Source organism: Rhinoderma darwinii, chromosome 2 (genome assembly GCF_050947455.1).
Source record: "Rhinoderma darwinii isolate aRhiDar2 chromosome 2, aRhiDar2.hap1, whole genome shotgun sequence".
Classification (NCBI taxonomy): domain Eukaryota; kingdom Metazoa; phylum Chordata; class Amphibia; order Anura; family Rhinodermatidae; genus Rhinoderma; species Rhinoderma darwinii.
Window position 1 is genome coordinate 425,664,709 of NC_134688.1, and position 20,021 is coordinate 425,684,729.

A 20,021-nucleotide genomic window follows, 5' to 3' on the forward strand; every position below is an offset into this window, starting at 1 on the left:
ACCGTGAACAACAAGAGTGGTGAACGAGCCGAGTCAAACCAGGAGTGTACGAGGTACAAAACACAGAGCAGGAGTGTAGTGAACAAACCAAGTCAAACCAGGAGTGTACGAGGTACCAAACGCCGAGCAGGAGAGTAGTCAGTAAGCCAGGGTCATATGAAGCAGGGTCAAATAGTACAGAAGCTGCAGCAGGGCTAGGAAACTAAACAGAAGAATCACAAGCAAGGAGGAACAGGAAAGGCAGGTATAAATAGACAGAGGGCGGGAGCTAGCTCCGTCTGGCCAGGCTGTGATAGGCTCTCCCACTCCTAAGCCTGCCATCCTGAGTGGTGGAAGATGGAGTCAGTCTCACAGACATAGAAGCAGGTGCAGACTGATTACCTATGGGCGTATACACAGAAGCTGTGCCTGGCAGATCCTTAAAGAGGCTCTGTCACCAGATTTTGCCACCCCTATCTGCTATTGCAGCAGATAGGCGCTGCAATGTAGATTACAGTAACGTTTTTATTTTTAAAAAACGAGCATTTTTGGCCAAGTTATGACCATTTTTGTATTTATGCAAATGAGGCTTGCAAAAGTACAACTGGGCGTGTTGAAAAGTAAAAGTACAACTGGGCGTGTATTATGTGCGTACATCGGGGCGTTTTTACTTCTTTTACTAGCTGGGCGTTCTGACGAGAAGTATCATCCACTTCTCTTCAGAACGCCCAGCTTCTGGCAGTGCAGACACAGCGTGTTCTCGAGAGATCACGCTGTGACGTCACTCACAGGTCCTGCATCGTGTCGGACGAGCGAGGACACATCGGCACCAGAGGCTACAGATGATTCTGCAGCAGCATCGGCGTTTGCAGGTAAGTCGATGTAGCTACTTACCTGCAAACGCCGATGCTGCTGCAGAATCAACTGTAGCCTCTGGTGCCGATGTGTCCTCGCTCGTCTGACACGATGCAGGACCTGGGGAAGTGACGTCACAGCGTGATCTGCCAAAAGCTGGGCGTTCTGAAGAGAAGTGGATGATACTTCTCGTCAGAACGCCCAGCTAGTAAAAGAAGTAAAAACGCCCCGATGTACGCACATAATACACGCCCAGTTGTGCTTTTACTTTTCAACACGCCCAGTTGTACTTTTGCAAGCCTCATTTGCATAAATACAAAAATGGTCATAACTTGGCCAAAAATGCTCGTTTTTTAAAAATAAAAACGTTACAGTAATCTACATTGCAGCGCCTATCTGCTGCAATAGCAGATAGGGGTTGCAAAATCTGGTGACAGAGCCTCTTTAACAGTATTAGTTTAAGGGTGTGCAGATATATACAACTTCATTTTTTTTATTTTTGTTTTTCCACCCTAAAAGATTTCAGTTCGTTTTTCAATGAATTTGTACAGATTATAGGAGAGATTAAAGGTGGAAAAAGTTCTGAAATTAATCATCTCATACAGATTTTGTAACATGAAAAAAAAAACTGCCATTTTAACAGGGGTGTGTAGACTTTTTACATCCACTGTGTATATATATATATTACTTTGTTGTTATTTGCCAAATATAAATATTCAGGACTTTCATCTAAATAAAATGTTGGAATAATAGTAATTCATTATGAGCCTCTTTGGTTTGATCATTCTTTCCATTGCACTTCGGGAGGGTTTAATGAGAAGAGTAAGTTGGCTTGTCATAGATTTTGTACTGAATTATTGGAGAATCCATAAAATTAACATTATTGGTCGTCTGAATTCAGCATTACCTTGTTTAGACATTATTAAAAACTCTGCATGTGTATAATAGCCATATTTATCTCACTCTGGGATTGCTCCGGTACAGTACATCAAAGGTGAATACATCTATGCTTTGGATGAATTTGTACATCAAGATATCCCATTACTTGTTTCTATCTTAACACCTACACAGTCGAGCAGTCTGGTCTTTATCAAACTGCACATGATATTTAGTAATATAATGCCAAAATTATTTTAATCACAATTTTAACAGTTTCAGTTAAAGATCTGAGGTAGAAAACAATATAGTGGAGTACATAAGTTTTGCAGAATGTGCACATTGTTATTTATGTCAATGAAATAAAGCTACATTTGAATATGGGGACCCCTCTACCAATTGTAATCACTTAACTAATTACAAACTTTTATTATGTAACTATGCAAAGACAGAGATAGACACATAGACCCCAGGGGTTGTCATAGTGAGATAACCCATTTAAAAAAGTCCCTTTAGAATTTGCAGACTAAGGCCCATTTACACCGGCCAATTATCGGGCAAAGGAGCGTTTGCAGAACGCTCGTTACCGATAATTGCCCTGTGTAAACAGGGCAATGATCAGCCGATGAACGAGAAAACTCTCGTTCATCGGCTGATTGCATTGTTTTAAATGCCGAGACTATTATCGTTGTCGGCAGCACATCTCCCTGTGTAAACAGTGAAACGTGCTGCCGACATGATAAAAATGTATGGGGACGAGCGGTCGAAGTAACGAGTGCTTGTCCCCACACTAACTTCTTGTGAAATGAGCAAATGAGCACCGACCAAAGAGCTGACTCGTTTATCGGTGCTCATTTACACGGCCCACATCGGGCTGTGTAATATCACCTTTAGGGCTCATGCACACGACCGTAGCCGTGTGCACGGCCGTGATTTTCGGGTCGGCCGGCTGCGGACTGTCAGCCGTGAGACGCCCGCGAATCGCGGGACATGCACATGGCTGCGGCCATTATTTTCAATGAGCCCGGACCGCAGAACACAGCCGTAATAAGACAGGTCCGTTCTTTCTGCGGTGCGGGCTCCTGGGCCATGCACAGACCGTAAAAACTACGGTCGTGTGCATGGCCCCATAGAAATGAATGGGGCCGCAATTCTCCAGTGGATTTTCGGGGGAATTGCGGCCGCAAAAACACGTTAGTGTGAAATGGGGCCTAAGGCTGCAGTAGCCCATACAGGCTTCGTGTCTAACAGTAAGACATGGACAGGGGCGTAGCTATAGGGGGTGCAGAGGTAGCAGTCGCACCCGGGCCCTGGAGCTTGAGGGGGCCCAAAAGCACCTCAGCTGCATAAGAAGACACCAGTATTATAAATTATATATGGTATGTGTGGGCCCTGTTATAGATCTTGCATTGGGGCCCAGGAGCTTCAAGTTGGGCCTCTGGGCATGGACCTGATAGTCCACCGATTCTCCCATTTGCTACATCTTCAGCAACTGCCTTATCTTTGTGCGGACTTGCAAAACTGTGTCCTCCATCCAGGGGCGTAACTGGGAAGGACTGGGCCCCATAGCAAACTTTTGACTGGGTGTCACACACAGCCCTCCCTTGTAGATAGTGCCTCCTGTAGATAGTGCCCCCCCATGTGCCACATAGCCCCCCTTGTAGACAGTGTCACACCCCACTTGTAGATAGTGCCACCCTTCCCCCTGTAGATAGTGCCCTCCTTGTAGACAGTGCCTTACAGCCACCTTGTAGATAGTGCCCCCACCTGACCTTGTAGATAGTGCCATATAGCCCCCCTGTAAAGTGCCCCCACCTCAACATTGTAGATAGTGTCCCCCACCTCCCCCTTGTTGATTGTGCCATACAGCCCGCCTGTAAATAGTGCCAGACAGCCCCCCTATAGATAGTGCCATACAGCCCCCACCTCGCCCTTGTAGACAGTGCTATACAGCACCCACATCCACCTTGTAGATAGCGCCAGCCTCCCCCTTTTAGATAGTGCTATACAGCCTCCCCTGTAGATAGCATCATACAGCGCCCCTCTGTAGATAGCGCCCCGCAAACAAATAAAACAAAAAATAGTATACTCACCTAGGCCCCATTCCCGTGATGAACAGTGCGAATCAACTCTGACGGGATCCTTGCGTAGGCCGGCGTAATCCACTAACATCATCACGCCGGCCAACGCAGGGATCCTGTTTCTGCATGCAGGCAGAACATGGCCTGTAGCCCAGTAAATAGCAGAGCAGGGAGATACCTCCCTGCTCTGCCATGGTGTTCAATAGTATCTGCATCTTAAGGACGCAGATACTATTGAATGTGGCGTCGCTACCGCTGTAGCAGCCATTGGTAGTTCCCCACTGCCTCCATCCCATACTCTCTTGGCCTGTGAAGATTTTTGAAATGGAATGCTTGAGGAAACAAAATCTAGCATGCAGCATCTCATCATATATTACAAAAACACCATACAGCAGCACACGGAGTGCCTATAGGTTTGTAAGTAAGTCAGAATCATGGGATCTGTATTTTAACAACCTTTTATATGGATATTATTAGTTGGTGACGTTGATGCGGCTATTGTCTTAGCTGATTGTAGGTTTCATAAATGAACACCTCATGTTGTCTTTGTTCCTTTATTTAATGCCTTGGTATACCTATGAACTGATTCCAATAGTCACTTTGTGTATTCTTTGTGGTGGCCTTGCTTTGCATTTTTGTAATGTTGTTTTTCACATTGTGACTCATGAATAGTGTTATGCATATTCTGCTGTTAACACAGGGATCGTAATCACCCTATCTATATCATTATGGATGTCGTCATGTTTCTGACACTTGTTTATTGAATTTTTTGTAACATTAAAAAGCTCAATCACAATTATTTTTAAAAGGAGTTTAGACAATCTCTGCCTGTTCGAAGAGTTCCTTTGACAATATGCTGATCACAAAGTGTCCCCCTGCCGGGACCCCCAGGGATCAGCTGTTATCTGTAGAGAAACCTGGAAGTGCTTCATTTCCCTGCAGCGCCACCACAGGGGAAATGAAGTATTACATATTTTCCATTCAAATCAATGGGCTGTCTCTGTAATGTAGCACAGGACATGTCCTCCAGAGGAAGAGACACTCTTTGTAACTGCACTGCACTCTGGCCAAAGAGATGAGTATCCTGAACAGAGGACCCCTCTATTAACTCAGAATTCTTAAATATGGTATATAAAATGTTCTATTATAAGCAACTCCTTTAATAAAAATGCACAGTCTATATAAATGTTCAATAACTAATCATCACACTTGTTTTAGATAATATTGTGATTTTTTTAAGATTACTTAGTAACTTTGAATATCTGACAATCACATAAGAATATGTACATTATATGTAAAATTATGCTCCAATTTAGCCCAAAATATTGCTATATGACCAATAAGAAATAAAAATTTCCATTTGTAGTGATTCTTTTAGGAAATAGCATGATTTAAAGAACAAATGAGCCAGACATAAATTGGCTTATATGTAATTGCAACTTTCCCGTTCTCTAAATAAAATATATGATACTTGTATTTCATTTCATGAACCCCTGCTGTCTCCACATGGTATTCTTCACTGCTCTTTGAGTGGCTGTCAGTCATTATTTCCGATGTCAGCATCATACTAATTGACAGCTGATGTAGCGCTCCGGAGCACTCATGTCTTCCGAGTACACTCATTATAAATGGCTTTCATTTAAGGTTTTTTTTGTAACGTTATAGTGCTGTCATCTTTGATTTCAGTCGAACTCTCACATGGAGCTTATTCTTGCTGTATCAAGTGCGGGTATATTCTAGTAAAAGAGAATATTGAATCTTGTGTTCTCCTTTAATGCTCCAGTGATATACATATATCCCAGAGGTTGCCAGTTGAATAGCCTGGAGTGGCCTACGTTTGCTATCACAATACAACAGTGGCTGATAAGAAAGAGTGTAAAAGGGAATAGTCTTAAATCTTAAAGTCGATCACTTCTAGTACTTTGGGCTAGGATCAAATGTAGTATCCATACTTCTCATTTCAAAATGAAAAAGATATTTAAAATTAAAACTACAGTTTGCTACTAAAATTATTTATTAGGGCATCGGTCGTCTCCCTAATGAATTTCTGCAAGTGCTGAGCTGAGGAGAATGACTGGAGACATTCAGCATAGAATAGAAATTCTGCTAATGTATATGGATACTAGCACTTCTGTCCCCCTTCATTTCACAGGGTGACTGGTGGTACCCTGTGCTGGAGTTTAGGCATTGTGTCATTTTTAGGATGGACATTCTCATTGGATTAATTTTTAAACTTAAAGGGACACTCCAGCCAAAATTGAACTTTCCCATGTGTACCATTATGGTATTCCATGTGTCAGTCTCTCAACCTGTTATCTTGCTGCTTCTATCTCTATATATATCAGACAGGGATGTTTGCTTAGCAGCAGTGTGACTCCGGCTCGGTGACACGCTTTTTCTACTTGAGTCTATGGAGATCTATGTGTCCCCCATCACAGGCTTCAGCAGTTCCTGTACCACACTAATTTTGCACAGGGGGACAGAAACTTCTATCATCAGCTACCACTGATAATTACACAGCTTCTGTCTATATACTTATGGTTTCTCAGCTTGTTGAGGAGAATATAGAGAGAATGATAATCAGTGTCCCCCAGCATGCAGAAATGGTATGGTCTATAGCTGGTCATGTGATGCTGTGCTGAAGTATAATGGGATTGATAGCAAAGCAGAGAGAAGAGAAAGCTGGGTAAATCTAAGAATCAAGATGGAGGCTTTTTTAAGGCACAGACAAGGCAGCAGTTCAAGAAGTAAGTACAGTATACATAAAAGTGTAGCGTGTGGTATACAGTCAGGTGGGAATGTAGACATGGAATCTGTGTTTCCACTGGAGGTTTTCTTTAATAAATATTTATAACAGTTGTAGCTTTATTTGCCTGATACAGAGCTCCAAATCTTCTGCATAGACAAAGAGTTAAATAATAAAATGTAGATGTGTAGGAGCCTACTGTCAGTGGCGCATAAAGAGAGGGGGTTTCCAGTTGCCCGGAAACCCCCACTGAGTGTGGCACTACTGTATCTACGCAGGTTGTTACGCTATGAGTAGTGTCCAGCACATATCCACTAGCCTAGCCCTTTATATTAGAGCTTGTAATATAAAGGGCTAGGCTCGTGGATACGTGCAGATAAATACTCATATCGTAAAAACCAGAGAGCAGAGGGTTTAAAAAGTATGCATTTGAAAACTCCCATGACTGTTTAATGTTTTATTGTTCAGTTGTATACAAGTGAGCTCCTAAACTCCCTCTAGTGTTAAATGCAGGTAGCCAAAATAATATCATTCAACTCCGTCTGCTGGACATTTCGGACCATGTAGCAGACAAATGAAGCCCTAACTGTTATAAATATATATTAAGAAATTGATCCTGTCACAATATTTATTATTAGGATTTTGATTCCATTGTGGCTCACAACCTTATCGCTAAAATCAGTTTTTGTGGTACTTTTTGATGCAGTTTCTTATGTCAAAGCCAGGAGTGAATCAAAAAGAAGGAAAAGCATAAAGGAAAGAGTTCTACTTCTCCTTTCTTTTGTATCCAATTCTTTATTTGGCAAAAAAAAATGCAATAAAAACTCCATGTGTGATTACAGCCTATGTATTGTTCCTTTCCTCCTTGAAAGCCAAAACAGCAGAAATGCTCCTGAACTGTAATATAAAATTACCATGCAATATACTGTATCAATGCAATAACACAATTAAAAGAAAAGGAAGAAATCCTCCAGCTCACCAATAGCAGGTCTTCAGTGCGGACTGTGTCCGGATCCCCGTGACGGCACACGGTAGAGTCAACAAGAAACGGAGGAGAAGCAGTGATCCAGCGCCAAGTAATTTAAAAGGAAACAAAGTTCCATTTTTATTTCAAAACTTCTTAAAAATTTTTCAAATGCAAGGGTGGTTAGCAGTATTAGATTATGCCTGCGCCTTTCGGACAACGCTTGTGTCCAGAACATTTGCGTTGTCCGAAATGCGTAGGCATAATCTAATACTGCTAACCACCCTTGCATTTGAAAATTTTATAAGAAGTTTTGGAATAAAATTGGAACTTTGTTTCCTTTTAAATTATTTGGCGCTGGATCACTGCTTCTCCTCCGTTTGTCAATAATACAATTACAATGTAATATATTTTTTTTATAATTTAAAGGGAAATCCTCTGGTAACCTTCTTAGTGGCAGGATAGAAAAAACTATCAATTTAATTGCTTGTTAATGGAATAACATCCCTAGGGCAGTTCTATATTAAATATTAGCCGTATGGACCATATGTGCTAATGTTTAATGTTAGGATCACTCAAGTCATCTCCTTTCTGCATCTCTTCTATGTCCTCTCACGTTATGAGTTCAATGATGTTGATCTTATGTCATGCCCATTTTAGAGATAGGAAAGGTTAATTTTTTGATGCATACTATTTGTGGTCCTTGGTGACTGAGAAAGACGCATGAATGGTCTAAATGGGAAGCGGCAGAAGGAGCTGCCTGTAGTCCACTGAGATTACACTGAGGCCAAATTACAGTGGAAGCAGCACGCATAGCCGTCTGTTATGGACTGTCAGTCCCTGGAGTAGGACGCACTGCGAGAACTTTCTATCACACAGAGCCAGAGTTCACATCAAGAATCTTGTCACTTGGCATGGGTCTGTCAGAACAATAAGCATCATAGAAAATTAACATTTTATTGGATGGAACATGTCATACAGAATACTAGATGTAATATACTGGTGGCGACTCTCCTCACTGACAGTGCAGGAACACTATAATAGTAGATATTTATTATATGTTAAAACTAAAAGAATGTTCTATACAGATACTGTAATGCAGAAGTAATGACAGTGTAGAAAATGTAAAAATAATAGTTTTGACTTATGTCTGTAGATTCTGCACGGAAAAGCCGAGGATTAGCCCCATTAAATGACAATGGGGCTATTACTCGGCCATCAGAAATCCAAGTTTATGCCTTTGATTTCCTCTGTGGAAACACACGTTGTATATGATGCTGATGTGTGAACTGGGCCTCATTCTCTCTTGTGCCATTAGAGACACAGATCTTCTACTGCTCCATTCCATGTTGGTGGCAAAGTGTTTATCAAAGGAAAATGACACAAGCATAACGCAATAAGAGTTAAGAGTTGTACTATCAAACATGTCAGCAAAAAAGAGCTTTTATGACCTTAGTTCTCATTCCTAGCACAGCCAAGTGGGGTTCATGTCTTTCAGGAGGGGCACCAGACTCTTCACCACGCTTAACTCCCCTCTTTCTGAATTCATGTAGATTCTATGCATTTCCGTCAGTATTATTCCTTTTCGTTGTGCGCATGAATGCTTTGGGCTCTTAGCAAGTCCAGCTAATGAAAAATTAACTTGCCTCCCATTTCACGTAAGTGGTCTTTGCGGGAAGTAAGGATGTGGTGGGGGGGGGGGCAGAAGGATAAAAGGATCACTGGAGAATATTTTACTTTCTTATATCTGCAAGTAATTACTATTTTTATGTCACAGGCCAATAACCATGACGTTACGGTCAGTGTCATTTTTACAGGTAGAGTGCTGTTCTAAAAATTAAAAAAATTAACATGGTCATAACAATTCATAAAAATTAGTTCTCTTTGAATTGAAATCCTGGAGCGAAGGTGCAGTGACATGGACAATGATAATTTTTTTCAGATCAAGAGTGAGAATATTAACAGCACATCTTGTTTTATTGACACTATATTCCTAATTCTTGATTAAAGACTGCACCGAGCAAAGCATATTACATTTTTTGGGGATATTATGCAAATTTGGAATGGAATATCCATGAAGTCCAGTTTTAATAACTTTTTTCTAGTTCCTCTTAATCTGCTTTTCCATGACACAGAGTATACTTAGCATTTTTGGTTATTAGTGTTGATGCAGTATACTGTGTTCTTCTGTAGTTCTTACACTATTAGGACTATATTATTTATTATGCAGTAGAGTTATCTTAAAAGGCAAGTTTATTTTCATGCTGTAACTGTTGGCTGAGCTTATAAAGAAATAGGACCTAAGGGTCGGCCAAGGTACATGTATGTAGACATCATTACCTCATTTAATATGCACATTGGATTAGCTACAGAAATTTTTCAGGTTTTAAGGCGGCCATATACATTTGATAGCTATCACAGCTTTCTTTCCTAACTCCCCCATGTACATACACGCTGGGCATTTCAATGGGGAGAGGGGAATATGCCACTGCCAAACACCTTTACCATTGACTTAACTCCCACAGGAACAAAGGATTGGGCATGTTGAAATCCAACATGCCTGGTCCTTTTCTCCTTTGACATCTTGCTGTCTATTTCTACTGTCATCTTCTACTTATTAGTTCTTCAGTCAGCTCTAGGCCACTGAGCAATGCTGTGACCTATGCATTTCTAAAAAGCATTAACTCCATTCTGTACAAAAATCAAAGATTTTTAGGGTCAGAGGTTGAATACGTACAAAACCCAAAGATATAACATCCTACTAATTTATGAACTTTTTTTTAATTTAAGGGGGACATCTGTTAGATGTACCAATTGGCAGTGAAATTGTATATTGTACAATGGTCAATACAGTCCTATAACACTAAGTTGGTTAAACAGGGTCTTTTTTCAGAATTATCATCTCGGCTCCTTTGTCTCATTTTCAATTGTAGTGATCTAACTTTGTTTTGTCCACATTACCTCTACATAGGCGCAAGGATATAAATAAGTATCTCCATACGTATACAAACCTCTTTTTTTTTCAGGACCAGATTGAACAGGTGGACCCACGGGGACGGACCCCCCTTCATCTTGCTACCACATTAGGTTATCTGGAGTGTGCCAAAGTACTGCTCAATCATGGGGCAGATGTCAGTAAGGAAAACCGCAGTGGATGGACTGGTAAGTGGCATTATACATAATCACTAAAGAATTACAATATTTTGTCAAAGAAATGTGTCATTGATTGCCATGGCAATGACAACTGCTCTCTGAAAACGTCACACCTTTTTTGGTCCCTTTTGATTATCAAAATAAAAACCAGGACATTTTCCAATAAATTTATTAGCTCAATTTCAACGTAATTTTGTCAAAAGCAAGTTAGACATATTACTTTGACGTTGAGACTGCTGACATTTTATAGACATCTAGGGCCTCATTCCTAAACACTGTCCTAAGAAAAAAAGTGTCAGAGGTGCCTATAGAAACAAATCAGATTCCAGCTTTTATCTTCTTAGAGCGTATTTTAAAAGTAAAGAAGTGATCTGGTTGGTTGCTCTAGGCAACCCTGACACTTTTTTTTGCATGAGGCTCCTAATGTGTTACGCACCTGCAAGCAGAAATTTTCCCCAGTAAGGTTTAGCTTGTTGTGATTGAAGAGTAGACAATGAATATTTAGGGGGTTATTCTCTATTTAATGAAAAGCGCATTGTTTGATATAAGCACATAAATATTTTATGTGGTAACAACTATCCTAATGTTCAGAGGTGTACCTACCACCATTACCACAATAACAGCCACAGCACCAGCCTGGAATCCATTAAAAATGTCATCAGAGTGCCCCCCTAAAAAGTGCCAGATCACTGCATCCCCCCATAAAGCATCAGCTTAGTTTAACATTCAGTGACTTAAAGGAGAAGTAGGAGAATGAAGTCGTTACGTGAGGACAAGCCCTAACTTCAGCATCCAATAATATGCAACATAAAAATAAACAAATGACAATTTAATACGTAGTTTTAATAATAGGGACAAGAAAATCCAATGTCCATCCCAAAACACAGGCATTTATCTGAATGGCCGCCGTGTAATATCTGGTTGGACAAGGCTTCCCCCAGTGAACAGCAAATCAGCTGATCACTGTGTCATCTGCATTTTGAACTGGGTTATCTCTGATGAGACATCCCGTATACGCTAAACGGTAGGCAAAGATTCTAATAGACATTGATGTGCCTATATTTTGTATGATCTGACAAATAACAAAGATGTTGTAATTATCAGTGGAACTGGTCTAAGTAAATTAGTTTAAAGACAGACAATGTTGGATTGTTTGTCTTGATTGTGGCTGGCGTTACTTGTGCTTTTGTGTAACTACAGTATGTCTCTTATTTTTGGCTAGTTCTCCAGGAGGCTGTCAGCACACGGGACCTAGAGCTGGTCCGGCTAGTTTTACGGCACCGTGACTACCAAAGGACCATTAAACGTCTGTCAGGAATACCCGTCCTACTGGAGAAGTTACGCAAGGTATAATGGATTCATATATGACTTAGTAACTAGTAATGTGCCCATTCTACAATGCCTTCCAGTGATCAGCAAAATGGTGACCAGATGTGAACTTAAAGGGTTTTTCCCTTCAGGGACATTTATGACATATCCACAGGATATGAAGCAAAATGAAAGGTTTTGAAGCAGCACAAATCCCGAATCTGGCGCGGTGCACGCTGTCAAGCCAGGCAAACCCACTCCGGCATGTTGTAGAATTCCAAGTAAAATAGTCGAACAACAGCACATGTCTCCAGATGATCAAAGTGGTTTTATTGTCAAAACATCCACGACAAACAGGCAACGTTTCGACCCATAGTGAGTGTGGGGTCTTTGTCAAGCCTAACATTACATCTAAAAACATCATACTAAATAGGTGAATTCAAATAATCACATGGTACATTGCAGCCAGTGAGAATCGTGATCCCGGTCTCCCAGGTGAATCATACATTAGTCTTGATGACAACCAACAACTTGTTACATAATACAAAAAGTGTATAAATCCGACATACAATACATCTTCAATCCGTAGTAAGTATTTAAGACATCAATTGTTAATCTTGGAGTAGAAAACGAAGAATGGAAGTCCACTACACTCCAGGTTCCAGCTCCGATCCCAGGGCGCCACCGCGCATGCTCCGCAATCAGTGCATCGCAACGGCATAATAAAAACAGAAGTATTACAAAAACATCTCTTTCACGCAGGTGCCTATAGAGGGTATAATGTCCTCAATCTCACATTATGTGGTTCAGAAGTAACAGTCCACACAATGTGATAGCAATCACATGGGAAAACGCTATAGAATGTAATCTCATGTTGTCAAGGACGCCATCACTACGTGACGACAAGTCACCTGTGTCCAGGCGTCCACTACAAATGAGAGATGGAAAAGGTAAATTTAACCTGTACCTAACCAATTATACGGGTCAAAAAGTGGTAAGATCTTGAAGTCATCAGTTGTGTTAAATCGCCTATATGAATTAGATCACCAAAAGTGGTCAGAAAATAATTACAGGGAATGCTCGTAACATACATTCGATGGAATACATCGAATATTTATACTGCATAATACACTAGACTTCTAGTAGATTATCGATCATCACTTATAATGTCCCCATTGAGACCTCTATGTTCTCCATAATGAATGCACAAACACTCGCAATAAACAAGAGAAGAGAAAAAATGTATAGTCCTCGTCCTGGTCGTATGCCCGCTGGTGTGTGGTGAACGAACCTCCAAGCAGAGTAGTCCCCAACTGTAAAAGATATACAAAAAAATTTTTTCTTAATATCCAAGATATTTTTATAAAAAACTTTTTTTATTATTTAAAAAAAAGGGGAAAAGAAGATGAACAAATCTCGATGGTCACCCATAAAGTGTACAATATTAATAAAAAAAAATTAAAAACAGCAATGAAGTTTCAGAGTCCAGGTGTTATCTTATATTCTAGATTCAAACCTCTTGGGTGTAAGGTATCAAGTTCAAAGATCCAACGTAATTCCTTCCTTTTCAGTAATTTCTGTCTATCCCCTCCCCTTCTAAGTGTTGGGACACAATCTATTATCCTGAATCTTAATTGATTCAACTGGTGGTTTTTCTCAATAAAATGTCTCGGTATTGGTAATTCAATCATTTTCTTCCTGATTGTGCTCTTATGCTTATTAATTCTTAATTTGATGGGCATAGTCGTTTCTCCTATGTAAATTAATGAGCAGGGGCATGTGATCATGTACACGACAAAATCTGAATTACATGTGAACCTATGTCTGATGTTAAAAGTCTTCCCAGTGTAGGGGTGCTGGAATTTGTTCCCCCTCAGGATGTTGTTACAATTGCAGCAATTTAAACACGGAAAATTTCCATTTTTAGGGGGGCAGAGCAATAGTTGTGTGTTCTTCTTTCTGCTGCCCACATCTGATTTAACCAATGTATCTCTAATATTTTTGGTCCTCCGATAGGACATAATAGGTGGTACACTCAATGTGTCAATCTCACTATGTCCCTTCGATACTATCGACCAATTTTTTCGCAAAATATTGCCAATATGGCCACTCAGATTGCCAAAGGTTGAAATAAACGGTATACGTTCAACCTGTTTAGTCTTGCTTTTAGATTCTAAGATATCAGAATCTAGTCTATCTCTATGTTTCTGTACAAGATTTCTAGGGTAACCTCTCTTTTTAAACTTATTACACATCTGTGTCAACCTAATTTGTTTCTGTGTTGTGTCTGATACAATTCTATCAACTCGTAACAGTTGACTCCATGGAAGAGACTCTATCATGTGTCTAGGATGGTTACTGTTATATAAGAGGAGATTGTTTCTGTCTGTGGTTTTCACAAATAAATCAGTGGAGAATACTCCATCTTTCAGTTGTACCAATGTATCCAAGAACTGCAATTCCTGGTCAGAGCAAACCATAGTGAACTGCAGAGCTGGAATATGGCTATTTAACTCCAACAAGAATTGATCTAAACACAATTTATCCCCCTCCCAGATGACAAAAATGTCATCAATGAATCTCCACCAGCAGCGGATGTGACCCATGTGTGAGGAGGTGTAGACATGCTCCTCCTCAAAAGTGGACATAAAGATGTTGGCATACGTTGGGGCCACATTGGACCCCATCGCTGTCCCTCTGAGCTGCAAGAAGAACTGGTCACCAAAGAGGAAATAATTCCTCCCGAGTACCAACTCAAGCAGCTGGAGGATGAAGCGTCTACACCCTGGGTCACATCCGGCGCTGGTGAGACAATTCTCAACTGCCCTTAAACCTCTATTGTGTTTGATGCTGGTATATAGGGATACAATGTCAAACGAGACTAGCAATAGTGGACCTCTCGCCTCAATGTTCTTTAATTTGCACAAAAAATCTGTCGTATCTTTGATATATGATTTTGCCTTGATGGCGAAATCTCTCAAAACTTTATCCAGAAAGATGGCAATGTTATTGAAAATTGAACCTCTCCCTGATACGATAGGTCTACCTGGGGGGGCATGTAGATTTTTGTGAATCTTAGGAAGTGTATATAGTACTGGAGTGATGGGTGACCATCGAGATATGTTCATCTTCTTTTCCCCTTTTTTTTTAAATAATAAAAAAAGTTTTTTATAAAAATATCTTGGATATTAAGAAAAATTTTTTTTGTATATCTTTTACAGTTGGGGACTACTCTGCTTGGAGGTTCGTTCACCACACACCAGCGGGCATACGACCAGGACGAGGACTATACATTTTTTCTCTTCTCTTGTTTATTGCGAGTGTTTGTGCATTCATTATGGAGAACATAGAGGTCTCAATGGGGACATTATAAGTGAGGATCGATAATCTACTAGAAGTCTTGTGCATTATGCGGTATAAATATTCGATGTATTCCATCGAATGTATGTTACGAGCATTCCCTGTAATTATTTTCTGACCACTTTTGGTGATCTAATTCATATAGGCGATTTAACACAACTGATGACTTCAAGATCTTACCACTTTTTGACCCGTATAATTGGTTAGGTACAGGTTAAATTTACCTTTTCCATCTCTCATTTGTAGTGGACACCTGGACACAGGTGACTTGTCGTCACGTAGTGATGGCGTCCTTGACAACATGAGATTACATTCTATAGCGTTTTCCCATGTGATTGCTATCACATTGTGTGGACTGTTACTTCTGAACCACCTAATGTGAGATTGAGGACATTATACCCTCTATAGGCACCTGCGTGAAAGAGATGTTTTTGTAATACTTCTGTTTTTATTATGCCGTTGCGATGCACTGATTGCGGAGCATGCGCGGTGGCGCCCTGGGATCGGAGTTGGAACCTGGAGTGTGGTGGACTTCCCTTCTTCGTTTTCTACTCCAAGATTAACAATTGATGTCTTAAATACTTACTACGGATTGAAGATGTATTGTATGTCGGATTTATACACTTTTTTTATTATGTAACAAGTTGTTGGTTGTCATCAAGACTAATGTATGATTCACCTGGGAGACCGGGATCACGATTCTCACTGGCTGCAATGTACCATGTGATTATTTGAATTCACCTATTTAGTATGATGTTTTTAGATGTAATGTTAGGCTTGACAAAGACCCCACACTCACTATGGGTCGAAACGTTGCCTGTTTGTCGTGGATGTTTTGACAATAAAACCACTTTGATCATCTGGAGACGTGTGCTGTTGTTCGACTATTTTACTTGATATCCACAGGATATGTCATAAATGTCAGATATATGCGGGCCCCACCTCTGTGACCTGCACCTATCTCTAGAAAGGGGTCCCCTAAACCCCGTCCTACCTTTGTCTGTTCTCGCTTCCTACCGGCCACTTCCTGGTTATATGGTCGGGAATTACGAAAAAAGCGTAGCCCGCTGAGCTACGCTGTGTCCGTAACTCCAATAGTAGTGAATGGCAGTTACGGAAGCAGCGTAGCATGCGAGCTATGCTGTTTTCGTAACAGCCATTCAGTTCTATGGGACTTGCTTAGCAAGATACGCTGTTTTCGTAGCTCCCGACAAAGTAACTTTTTAACTTTTTTCATGGTCGGAGTTCAGCCGCTGCACAGCGGCAGTACGGGGTTTAGAGGGCCTCTTCTAGAGATCCCAGAGGCGGGACCCGCTTCTATCTGACATTTATGACATATCCTGTGGATATGTCATAAATGTGTCTCATGGGAAAACCCATTTAAGCTACTATATACCTTTACTGGCTAGGATGTTGGGATATTATTTTTATATAATCCACTTATATCACTATGGAAGTTTGTGGAGAATGTAAACACCAGCAGCACTCATTTATGATTTCCATTCTGGATTCTAGGTGTAAGGGTTTCATATTTATACATTATTATGTATTATAAGCATTGATAACATTTAGTTGTTCATGAATTAGCTGCAGTTTTTCCATCAGTTTATTTTCTAGAGATAAAATGCAATAAAATATAGAGGTACAGAACGTTACAGATACCAATTCTAGGCAAGCAATAGATGTAAATTCAAGATTTTATATTGTCCCCTGAAGGAAGGATTCAATTCTTATGGAAAACCAAAAGAATAAAAGGAACAATACTTGCCACAATGTTAACAATTTTACACAGGGAAAATTGTTTCCAATGTGGCGAAATACTTTCATGTACGCCTCATGTTTCATGTTCACAAATTTGGAAGGGGATCCTTATGTTTCTTATATTACGCCTTCCTGATTAGTTCTTGAAGGAGATACAAGAGCAAGAATAGATTTTGGAGATCAAAGACATCCAATGCTTCCATTTTGGTGCCTTTGAAAAGGGGGCTCCAGCTCTAGTTGGCCCTATTTCCCTTCCCGATGGAAAGTGTGAACCTGCATAGCCCCCCTATTCCTAAATAAGAATATTAGCCAAATAATGAAAGGAACCAAACTAAAAATCATGTGGCCCTGCTCTCCCAAAAGAAAGAACTCTAAGCGTTGGTACTCCTACATTTGATATGGGGCCTCCCCTCCTCTTTGTACGCCCCCGGTGAGGATTGCATCAGTTTGTCTAGGATTCTTTTATTTACAATTATTCAAAGATTTCTGTAATGCATATCATGCATATAACATTTTTTTCATCACTGCTAACTTATCTTGCTAACTTACTGTGGTAGTAACGTATTAGCGGTCCAGATGTGGGAGCTGTCTGACATGGTGACCTTGTAGAGTTATTAAAGAGTAGATTTCACATAAATTACCATATTTTACTCCAGCTATTTGTCCTTATAAACATCACTCCAAGAAAAACATTCCATACTTCACCTCCTTTCTCAGTCCCCTGCAGGAGACTGATATAGTCCTCAGAGACCTGCTAGTGACTAAGTGTTAATGTGCTTTTTCATGTCGGTAAATCCCTCTAGTGCTGAGGACCTGTTTACCTAAGGCACTAAATGGGTTTCATTTCTCCAGAGAATACAAATGCAGGAAAAAAGGAAGACTATTAGGTCTTGTTATCATTGTTTTTAACCTATTTATAGATCACTGGTCAATAATTCGAAATATATCATATGTTATTGCATTACTTTAACTTGGCACTTTAACTGGCCCATAGTAAAAAAGGATGAGATCGTGATGACTCTTATTTAATTATCTACTTTGCTGTCTGGAGACAAATTGATATCTCATATCTATCTATCTATCTATCTATCTATCTATCTATCTATCTATCTATCTATCTATCTATCTATCTATCTATCTATCTATCTATCTATCTATCTATCATCTATCTATCTATCTATCTATCTATCTATCTATCTATCTATCTATCTATCTATCTATCTATCTATCTATCTATCTATCTCATATCTATCTCATATCTATCTATCTATCTATCTATCTATCTATCTATCTATCTATCTATCTATCTATCTATCTATCTATCTATCTATCTATCTGTCTGTCTGTCTGTCTGTCTATCTGTCTGTCTGTCTGTCTGTCTGTCATCTATCTATCTATCTATCTATCTATCTATCTATCTATCTATCTATCTATCTATCTATCTATCTATCTATCTATCTATCTATCTATCTCATATCTATCTATCTATCTATCTATCTATCTATCTATCTATCTATCTATCTATCTATCTATCTATCTATCTATCTATCTATCTATCTATCTATCTATCTATCTATCTCATATCTATCTACCTATCTATCTATCTATCTATCTATCTATCTATCTATCTATCTATCTATCTATCTATCTATCTATCTATCTATCTATCTCAAATTTATCTCTCTTTCTATCTATCTTTCTATCTATCATCTCTATCATCTATCTATATATCTAACACGTTTATGTCTGTCTATCTATGTTTCTATCTATTGGTACCACCACCAAGACATTAACCGTGATAGACGTCAATATTTCTCCTTGAAACAAGCATTGTCCATTCACATCCCAGACAACCTAAGCAGTGTAAAGGGATCCATGTCTACTTACGGATGACAACACAGGACTGTACATGTCCTATGACTGATGTAGTTCCAATTAATAATTCAGTGCTGGCACTGCTGTAATAAATAATTAATTGTACTATGTCCTATTAAAATATTTGCCTAATGCAATCCAGTTCCTGACATTAATAAAGTTATTTCCTACTGGTCTTACTGAACCCATTAAGATCATAAACAGACAGATTTTAGAGTTTTACAAGCATACGACAGATCCCTTGTTCATTTTTTATATGTATCTGGGGAAACACCCTGGGAGGTATTTTGCAGACTATATTTGTGGACAATTGCCTCTCTCTTTCTTTTTTCTTCTTCTAGGCACAGGACTTTTATGTAGAAATGAAATGGGAGTTTACCAGTTGGGGTGAGTGATAAAATATCATGATATTTTTATTTATGCTTCATTCTGGATCATTACTCGAAATAGTACAATACTGGACGACTTGCATAGTTTTCACAGCACGTTATTATAAATGATGTCCTCAAAATGGTCACAGAGAAAAGGTGCTGGACTAAGTTTAATAGCAAGGAATAAAGATGGAATTTACTTTTAGTTGCTCTGTTCATAGTTCCCCTTTTCAAATGTAAGTTTGTTTACAACATTTTTTTGTACAATGCATCTAAAATGAATCTTTGAAAATGGCCTCAATTGAAAATGTCCTACCATTTTAAACAGACCTATGTGTCTCCATGGTAACAGACTACAAACAAACGCTGTGTAGTCAGATACTGCATCTATACTACCTAATTTTTGGTAACTTACCAAATGTATGGTAGCAAGATATATGAAAGGGAGTATGACTGCAAGTTCAGACTACTCAGTGTTAGAAGAACAGCAGTTAGAGAATCCTTTTAAGATGGCTATAGACGAAAGTTGGTTGTTACCTTCCTAAGCTCCCCTAATCTATCTAACTCTTTTGTCTGAACAAAGTCTCCAAAAAGATTTATGCAGACATTGCCCAATTATTAATGCGTGAATCTCTGTAACTTCAGTGACACAGTATCTTAGACAAAATAAAAGGAAATAATTATGATTACTA

General features: G+C 39.5%; 1 protein-coding gene across 7 annotated transcripts in view; it reads left to right on the top strand.

Annotated features, from left to right (window-relative positions):
* The window catches only part of ANKRD13B (ankyrin repeat domain 13B), a 182,915-nt gene that overhangs the window by 128,601 nt on the left and 34,293 nt on the right, over positions 1–20,021 (top strand). For all 7 annotated transcript variants that reach the window (XM_075854318.1, XM_075854319.1, XM_075854320.1 and 4 more), the window contains exons 2-4: positions 10,528–10,663; positions 11,877–12,001; positions 19,300–19,345. In XM_075854318.1, coding sequence (XP_075710433.1) covers positions 10,528–10,663; positions 11,877–12,001; positions 19,300–19,345 — 307 coding nt within the window. The remainder of the gene's footprint in view (positions 1–10,527; positions 10,664–11,876; positions 12,002–19,299; positions 19,346–20,021) is intronic.